Here is an 8561-nt window from a genome sequence, read left to right as displayed (position 1 = left end):
GGGGGGGGACCTCGCCGTTGCCGTTCCTGCTGCCCAAACTCGCCGTCGACCGCCCACTTTCCTCACCGACGCCGAAAAGGAGGCGCTTGGCGCTGATGCAACACGGCGAGCTGGGCGGGGCGCGCGCGCGCAACGCCGACGAGCTCGACTGGGGCCGACGTGCGGGGTCGGGGTTCCGCGACCCGACGCTGTGGCTGTTTCTGCGCGACGCAGTACTGCGTCAACAACAAACATGCTCTACTCCTTCTCCCGTCTTTTTGCCCACCATCATCCCACGGGGCTCGGCGGCATCATGCTGGCGTGGGCCATGGTCAACAACCCGCGCTACGGCAAGCGCGCCATCACGTCGGGCATGTAGCCGACGGTCGGCAACGCCGCGGGCGGGGGTCGCGTCGTCCCACATGTTTGAGAAGCAAGTACGACGCCCACGTTTTACCCGGGCTACGGCGCCACCCATGGGGCTGTCGCTGCTGGGGCTGGCGTGCATCGTGGCGCTGCACTGCATATTCCGCTGGGAGAACGGGCGGCGCGCGAGGGGGGAGCTGGACTGGATGGTGGAGGGGAGGACGGAGGAGAAGGTTATGGAGCTTGGGGAGAGGAGTCCATACTTCCGGTTTACCCTATAAGCGGGGAGCGGGGAGCGGGGAGGGGGGAATGGGCGAGGGTGTGTGCGCCTGTGGGCTCTATGCAACCTCATAAAACTGTAAATTGTAAATGCGATGGAACATGGCAATATTATATTGCCAAGAAAGTTTCCGTGATTCGAAAAACATGCCCAGCTCAGTGCTTAAACCTAAAGTCCAGCCCCCTGTTGCCCCTGTCCCCCTCGGCCGCGATATACGCTGCCTTCTCGCGGGTCGCGAGGGCGTCCCACTTGCGCTCGCGCGTGCGGTTGCGCCTTACGTAGTATACCTTTATGAGGACGAGCAGGACAATGTTCCAAATGACGAGGACCAGTAGCGTGGTGTTGCCGCGGCGGTAGTGCGGTCTGTCGTCGGCGCGGTAGATGTTGGAGCCGATGATGATGCAGGCTTGGGTGAACTGCGTGGATGCGCCGTGTTAGTCTGGAGAGATGGAAGGTGATAGAAGAGGGGGTGGGGGTTGGGCGGTCTCTAGTAGTACCATGTTATACAGCGCCGCCGATACGGTCCGCGTCCGCACCGAGCTGCTGTTGCGCGACACAAGGTTGACGGTCAGGGGGTGGGCTGTTTATGCTCCCAAGGTTAGCAAGACAAATCCGACGCCACAAATTGCTCACGCGCGCCAGAAAAACCTCACCGAACGGCTTGGCCATCATGGCCGTGATGACGCCCCACAACTGCCATCTGTCGGAGGCGCCCCGGTTGCCAAAGGCGAGCCAGATGAGCGGCGGCACGGTCCAGAGCTGCGAGATGATGGTCGGCACGACCGTCTGGCCCATTCGCTCGGCAAAGTACATGAGCGCCACGGTGGTGCAGGCGGCGATGACGCGGGTCGGGATGATGAGCAGGTTCGTCTGGAATACGCTGAAGCCCATGGCGCGCAGGTTGAGCGGCAGATACTGCCCCACGGGGACGTAGGCGATCAGCGCCGTCAGCGCGAAGGCGTAGAGCGGCCTGTGGTGGTGGTGTTGTGCGGTCAGTCACGGTGATGGAGAGCGCTCAGAGCGGGAGAGAGAGAGAGAGAGAGGAGTCATAGCCTACCAGAGGTCATAGTCGCAGATGCATTTCCACAGCAGCGACGGGGTGACGGGCTGGCGGTTGTGCATGGAGCCCTTGGTTGGGTCGTCGCGGATGATGCGGTTCACCATGATCTCCTCCTCACTGTTGAGACCGAAATGTGTTAGAAAATGCGACAAATCACACAAGGTACGAGAGACCCCGAAACCACCTACCGTTTTGTAAACCAGCCGTCCTTGCCCCTGAGGTTGCCCGCCGTCTCGGTCGGCCCGGCCGGCATTATGATGAAAGAGCCAAGACCGATGCATAGCGTGAGGGCGCCCTCGATCAGGAACAGCCACCTCCACCCCGCGAGGCCGTATACCCCACGCATGTGGAGGATGCCGTAGGCTATGAAGGCCGATGCAACGTCGGCCGCCGACATGGCGAGGTAGAAGAAGCCCAGGCGGATGGTCATCTCGTGGTGCTTGTAGAAATACGACATGTACAAGATGATCTGAGGACGCGGAGAGCATGCGCTTGTCAGTTATAGTTCTCACGACGTCTGCTTCGCAAGACATGTGGATTATAAATTGTCTTGAGGAGGGGGAAAAAAAAACAAGGACAGGTGAGACGACGCCACCATGTTACATACGTCGGGGACAAAGCCGCCCTGGATCAGGCCGAGGAGGGAGCGGCAGACAAGGAAGGACGTCTTCCCGCTGAGCCGGAACTGACACATGGCCACGACGGACCAGAGCGTGACCTGCGCCGGGATCCAGCGGTCCGGGCCGATCCACTTGGAAATGAGCTGCGACGGAAGCTCTGATACCAGGTAGGATAGGGCAAACAAAGTGTTGCCCAGGTTGAAGTCTGCAAGTACAAGGTGTGAGAAGCTTGACGCCGACGTGGGGGAGGCTTGGGAGGAGATGGGGCAGCTGGGGCTCACCGTTCGTTGTCAAACCCAGGTCGCCGAGGAGGTCGTCCGACACGGCGTTGCCGAGGTTCCCGCGGTCCATCTCGAGGGCAAAGAACATGACGCAGACCCAGACCATGATACGACCGTCTACCTTGCGGACCACGCTCTTCTCTTCTCCCCACGTCCATCTCGCCAGGGGGTTGAATCGATGGATGTTCTCCCTGTTCGTAGGGACTTTCGTGGTTAGCAACCCATTTGGAGGAGGTCCAAAAGTTGGCAAGAGAGATGGCCATGTTTCTCACCAGTCAGGCCTCGGCTGATAACTAGGAGCCAGGTCCGGGTCGTCGTAGACGCTGGGCTGGAGGATGTGGCCAGGGTTTAGTACAAGGTCCCTATGGGTCGTATTCGAAGGCAGTGATGCGAGTCTTCTCACCTGAGTTGCGATGGCCTCTGGGTCGAGTTTATCCCCCCCTTCCCACCAGAACTTTCTGTCATTTGTTGTCTGCGCTCCGAGGGGTGGCGCAACGCCGGTCACGCTGTTCTGCTCGCCCGTTCTCAAGCTAGAGCCTTCGCTGAGAGACGGCGAAGGCTCCTTTATGGGAGCCACTGGGTTGGCTGACATGCCTGTGACAGTGGAACAAAACCCTTTATTCCGAGACGTTGGAAAAATCAAGGAGGCCGCCGGAGTGGTTAGCTTGGTATTTTCGGGGGTGGATGCGCAGCTGCGACAGCATACGGGACTGGAGCGACAGAGAAAAGCAGATGAGCGGGATTCCAAGGTTTTTATAGAAGGGTAACGGCGGTACAACCCCGCGCAGAAACCGAAACTTTGCTCCAAAGGCTGGGCAGCCCCATATCAGTGGGCCGTAAACTTTCCAGAAAGATATTGCTCGGTCTTGGCATTGTTTATGTGGCTGGAAGGCTTGTTGGTGCTGTTACTGGCGCTGCTGACGTGCGGGCCGCATGCTGCAGGCGAAGGAAGAGGGCCTCACGACCAGATTCATCTCTTTTATCTTTCTGGTAGAGTGGAACTAACTTTAGGGGAAGTACCTCGAATGGGAATAACCGAAATAACCGTCGCGATCTTGGAGTTCCTCGACTATCTGCGTCGCATTGGGCTCGCTGTTCGAAAAGGCCGTGGATATGCATTGGGCGAGCCCCAAGACTATCCCTAGTTGCATTATCATTCGCAGCGCCTTCACGACGTACAGCGCACTGCAGCCCAGACTAACGGCTCGGGAGCCTGATGCCGCGGCCAGGGCTCAAGGGGTTGGTGGGAAGACGGCCGCGGCACCCTGAATACTTGTTCATTCCACCTTCTTTTTGATCCCTTGTCAGCAGAGGCATTGCGGCCGACGATGGGGCAGCTTGTGGAGTGGTGCGTGCCTGACACAGACAACAGCTGTAGATTACTTGGGTGGCTTCTCGTTTCGCACTGGTGATGGCGTGGACGGCTTGGAGTTGCAAGTCGGACATGACCATCGTATGTGTTGCGGGCGAGCATAGTTGACCCTCAGCCCCTGAGCCTCTGTGTCGCGGGCATGGGCGCCGGCAGGTTGTTCGTAGGCAGCAGGATGCGCGTGTCGTGGGCGCGCCTGTCGACCATCTTGAAGTCGAAGACGCCGGCGAGCTTGTCGCGCATAGCGTAGAGATCGTCCTGCGCCTTCTTGAGCTTGTCGGGCGCGTTGTCCTCGAATACGGTCGTGCGCACAAACAGCATCCACGTGCCCGACGGGTCCAGTAGCCGCAGCGACGACCAGGCCGGGAGCACAGGGCCGCCGAGTGGCTGCGCAGGGCTCTCGCCCGCGCCGGCCGGCGGCAGGTGGTAGTAGCGCACCAGGCTGATCTCGACGCTGTCGATGAAGTAGCTGACTGACTCTTCGATGGCCTCGCTCTTGAACCTGCCGGTAGCAGCGAAGAGATTGCCCACATATCAGATTTGACCGACGGGGAAACTTGGGTAGACACGGAGAATATACCAACCTGTGGTTATTGTCCTTCACAATGGTGATCAGGTTCTTCTGGTCGACTATCTCTATCTTCTTCCGGCTGATGACAGGCTGGTTTTCTGTCGGCTTGGGAAAGTCGGTCCACCTCAGGGTCCCTCCCATCTTGTTAAGCTCTCTGAAGGGCGGGGCAGTGTAAAAGGGTCAAGGGTCAGTCGCAATATGTGCGGTAAGGAAGAGGGGGAAGCAGAGCAACTCACGCGTCAGGACCCTCGATGGGCATGGTCGGCATCTGGCCGTCAGGGCAAAAGTCACGGTCCCGAAAGACCTCGTACCTCAACTGTAGCACGTGGGAGATCTTCTGGAGGACCTGGTGGAGGCCGGACCAGAGGGCCATCTGCTGCTGCTGGGTCTTGGCCGAGGCGGGGATGGAGCGGTTGAAGCCCTTGGGCGGCAGCGGGCCGGCAAAATAGACGACGCGGTGCAGGCTCTCCCAGCCGCTCATGTTGGCGAGCCCGTGCAGCACCGCCGAGGCCCGCTCGAAGTCGGCGCCATCCCTGACGAAGCTGGTGAGGAATAGCTCCTGCATGGCGACGGCGCTGTGTGTGGTGCTGCGGCCGAGCGTGTTCCTGATCCCAAGTGGTCGAGATTGACGCCCACGGCTGTCTTGCAAGGCCAAGGGATGGCCACGGTCGTGGGCTTTGTCGGCGCATCACGTGGTGAGAGGGACAAATGTGGGTCGCCCGCAAAAGACATCGGAGCAAGCAGCCAAGCACGCTTTCTTGTTATTTTTGATTGAGTAAAGCTTCTGGATCTCCGAAACTCGTTCGTCTGCGGCTAGTCTCTCGACCCTTGAGAGAGCTGGAAAGGGCCAGTCGAGGACCAGTCGACCGGGTGGTATCAGGCATGATTCGCAACGGCGTCCGCGTGTGAGCATCACACAACCACTTCCTATTTCCCCAAGGTCAGAACCTTGTCGAATGTCTTACCGATACCTGACAGCGGTCCCGCTACTCGGGGTTGCCCAAGACACGTTGTTGACGCATATCTGGTGGCTCCTTTGGCATCACTTTGCTAGCATAATGTCGTGCCGGGCTTTGACAGCTGCTTTTGAGTTTGTGTAGGGTTCGTTATAGAAAAAAAAAGGGGGAAGGCTTCTTTACGGTTTCGGTCTCGGCGCCAAGACAGGCGGGGAATCTGCCCCGCAGCAGGGTAGCCCCCCTATCCAGAAGTGGCGGGAACCCCGAGTGTTTGCCCAAATGGTCAAGGTCGGGGAACGCAAGAAGCCTGCCAGGACCCCGCGCCATAACCACACCAGAACTTAATTCTTACCGTGGGCTGCAAGCGAGGGCATCTCCGGAGTCCATCCCCTCACTGTCATCTGCCATCGAGGCTTGGGCGGCCCGAGTCTTGGGGCCAGGGGTGACATGGGATCGAAACGCAGCTCCTCCGCGCCGGGCCTGCGCCGAAACACGTGGATATACCTTCTCAAGCCGGTTTAATTCAACAAATGGTCTGAAAAAGGGCTTCGGATGAGATAACTCTATTATCAAGCCACTGCGTGAAAAGAACTTCTGCAATCCCTACTCATCTAATGTGCCTGCACCCTACTGGTGGTGATTGCCGTGGGCGCAGTACCCACCGTGGCCCTCCAGCCCGGCGCGGCACCTGCTGTCGATGGCTCGGCGGGCCTTCTCAAGCGCCAGCGGGAAGTCTCTCCTCCGATCCGCGATCCGCGTGTTCCTGCCGGCATCAACAAGCGCCGGCGGAGCAAAGTCTCGATTCCGGCCCGCAAACTTTGAGGAAGGCTGTTTTCTAGCCGCCCCCTGGTGATCCCACCATTCTCGGTGCAACCTCCCCATGTGTCTCCCGGGAGAGGCAGCGGGCACGAGTGGAGGGGCACTACCCGCCGACACCGCCGCCGCCATAATATCTCGGCATCTACCGCAAATCGGCCTTCTAGAGGATGCAATTGTGTGCTGGGGGCGAGGTTGAATGTTGGTGATTGTTCTAGGCTGAGGGGGACGGCAGAAGTGGTGGGGGTGGGCTTGTCTTTTTCAAGTTCTAATATGTGTCTGTCTCGGCCATCGGTTTTTGGAGTAGCCGCAGTACTGGGGACAGACGATTGCCACCGGCCAGGGCGTACGGAGCTCCAAAGATTGGCCCTAGCTAACCGCGTTGGCCGTTTTTCGTCTCCCGTTCGCAGCCTCCGTCGGGTATCCTTTCTCCTGTCAAGACTGGGCGCCAACGAGTGCGACCAAGTTCAGTTTCGCACTAAGGAGGACCCCGAGCTGCGTCGATCCGTCCGACCGCACTCCGTATTCTTCAGCATCGTAAAAAATCCGGTCGATATAATCACCCGCCCCCGAAAGGTGCAGGATGTGCCCAATCGCGCAATGAATGGCAAGTAGACGAGGCGAGGGCGGGTCGATAGTCCGGTTTTCGGAAAGGTAAAGGGTTCGCGTAACTGGCAAACCTAGAGTTGCGCGGTTGAAGCTGTCGAACGCATCGATGCGATACGTATGTGGCTGGTTGGAAACAGGTTCAAAAAAGATTCGAAAGGAGCCAAAATCGAAATGGTGTTCATGTGATAGAGTGATGGCGTTGTAGGGCCGGTCGATTTCGACGCCGTCGATCAGGTGCACAACTCCCATATCAAACATATTTAAAATATCCAATGCGGCTTTTTGGGCTGTGCTCTACACGCCACGTTACAGGTATTAGCCCCAAAACCCAATGCGGGGACTGGAAAGAGGGTTGCCGTCCACGTACCAACTGGGAGTTTGAAGCTTGAACCAGCGAATGCGGGAGGATATGGGCAACTTCCAAAAGCCGGATGTCATGCGGCCCGATTGGAAGGCCGTCATCATCCCTGGCATCTCCGGCTTCACGACGCTTACGGCCCTCAACGGTGTCGAATTTGCGTGAGATCACACAGCGGTGGCGATCGCGGACAAGGCAGGTGCCGCGGAGAGTTGAGACGCGGTCTGGAGTACCGACTCCAGATTGGTGCAAAGCGGCGCCTTGGGCCCTTTGAACAGCGGAATGGGTGATGGGGGACGGCTGGGGAGTCCTGTTCGAAGCGGCCTTCACTAATAAGGAGAGGCATGTGTTAGACTGGCTCGGAGGAGAGGGGAAGGAAATCTTACGTGGCAAAAAGAAGCTGTCCATTAGGTACTCTGCAAAGTCGTCCACCGATTGGCAAAGGCGCGCCTTCACCTGCGGGTCGCTGAAATCGATGTCCGGATCGATGCCGCCCGCGAGAGGAAGATCCAGATGTCCGAAAAAGCTCGACAAAAAAAGGCGTTTGGAATCATCCGATCGCGCATAGTCGTGGGTGAGCCGGACCAGGGCGGGATGGTTGTAGCCCTGCTGCGGCTGCTGGATTGCAGCCTCGCAGTGCTGAAGAATGTGGCGCATACGGATGTTGGCCTGGGTGCGCGTATCTTCTTCCATGACGGGCGTTCCGGCTTGCAGCATGCCTTGGAGTGACAACTTGGTGCCGATGATGGGGCCCTGCCGGGTATGCGTTTGTTCTCATGTCCATCTCTGACGTCCGAATGTTGTGGTTGCGCTTGTTTCTGGTCTGTGCTGAACGGCCCCACTTGAACAATGAAGCGGAGTTGAAACCAAAAGCAGGGGGCAGGAAAGAGAAAGAGGACAGGAAATAGGACTGGAAAGAGGATAGAAAAGAGGAGTTGTAGCCCGGGAATGGGCGCCCGCCAGCTGCCGAGTGGGCGGGGTACTCGACCCGAGTGCGCTTGCTCGAATGTGCTGAAATGATACCAATATTTTATTTATTTTATTTATTTTATTTATTTTATTTATTTTATTTATTTTATTTATTTTATTTATTTTATTTATTTTATTTATTTTATTTATTTTATTTATTTTATTTATTTTATTTATTTTATTTATTTTATTTATTTTATTTATTTTATTTATTTTATTTATTTTATTTATTTTATTTATTTTATTTATTTTATTTATTTTATTTATTTTATTTATTTTATTTATTTTATTTATTTTATTTATTTTATTTATTTTATTTATTTTATT

At 56.7% G+C, this 8561-nt stretch overlaps 4 protein-coding genes across 4 annotated transcripts in view; 1 reads left to right on the top strand and 3 right to left on the bottom strand.

The window, feature by feature from the left end:
- The window catches only part of GGTG_02271 (hypothetical protein), a 1658-nt gene extending 887 nt beyond the window's left edge, over nt 1–771 (top strand). Inside the window, exon 2 of the mRNA XM_009220042.1 lies at nt 80–771. Coding sequence (XP_009218306.1) covers nt 80–626 — 547 coding nt within the window. The 3' untranslated portion in view covers nt 627–771. The remainder of the gene's footprint in view (nt 1–79) is intronic.
- A 9-nt stretch (nt 772–780) lies between these two features.
- Nucleotides 781–3178, bottom strand: GGTG_02270 (hypothetical protein; the record flags this gene model as incomplete). Its single annotated transcript, XM_009220041.1, has 9 exons — nt 781–1041; nt 1123–1205; nt 1279–1595; nt 1683–1802; nt 1874–2154; nt 2293–2510; nt 2587–2777; nt 2859–2914; nt 2990–3178. The coding sequence occupies 9 exons, from the start codon at nt 3176–3178 to the stop codon at nt 781–783; spliced, it is 1716 nt and encodes a 571-aa protein (XP_009218305.1).
- An 891-nt stretch (nt 3179–4069) lies between these two features.
- On the bottom strand, nt 4070–5091 carry GGTG_02269 (hypothetical protein; the record flags this gene model as incomplete). Its single annotated transcript, XM_009220040.1, has 3 exons — nt 4070–4457; nt 4540–4680; nt 4763–5091. The coding sequence occupies 3 exons, from the start codon at nt 5089–5091 to the stop codon at nt 4070–4072; spliced, it is 858 nt and encodes a 285-aa protein (XP_009218304.1).
- An 890-nt stretch (nt 5092–5981) lies between these two features.
- GGTG_02268 (hypothetical protein) lies at nt 5982–8042 on the bottom strand. Its single transcript, XM_009220039.1, has 3 exons — nt 7652–8042; nt 7275–7594; nt 5982–7201 (listed from the first exon to the last, which is right to left on the bottom strand). Exons 1-3 carry the CDS (start codon nt 7980–7982, stop codon nt 6734–6736), a joined length of 1119 nt encoding a protein of 372 aa, XP_009218303.1. The 5' UTR covers nt 7983–8042; the 3' UTR covers nt 5982–6733.
- Nucleotides 8043–8561: the final 519 nt, after the last annotated feature.

The sequence above is a fragment of the Gaeumannomyces tritici genome, assembly GCF_000145635.1.
Source record: "Gaeumannomyces tritici R3-111a-1 unplaced genomic scaffold supercont2.1, whole genome shotgun sequence".
Lineage (NCBI taxonomy): Eukaryota > Fungi > Ascomycota > Sordariomycetes > Magnaporthales > Magnaporthaceae > Gaeumannomyces > Gaeumannomyces tritici.
This window is presented reverse-complemented; position numbering and strand designations above follow the sequence as displayed.

Bases quoted from the DNA above. Each gene is read 5' to 3' on its own strand.
- GGTG_02268 (XM_009220039.1), bottom strand. From the start codon at position 7,982: ATGCTGCAAGCCGGAACGCCCGTCATGGAAGAAGATACGCGCACCCAG. The intron at 7,595-7,651 runs GTAAGATTTCCT...TCTCCTTATTAG, and splicing joins GGACAGCTTCTTTTTGCCAC to TGAAGGCCGCTTCGAACAGG. The intron at 7,202-7,274 runs GTACGTGGACGG...CGTGGCGTGTAG, and splicing joins AAGCTTCAAACTCCCAGTTG to AGCACAGCCCAAAAAGCCGC.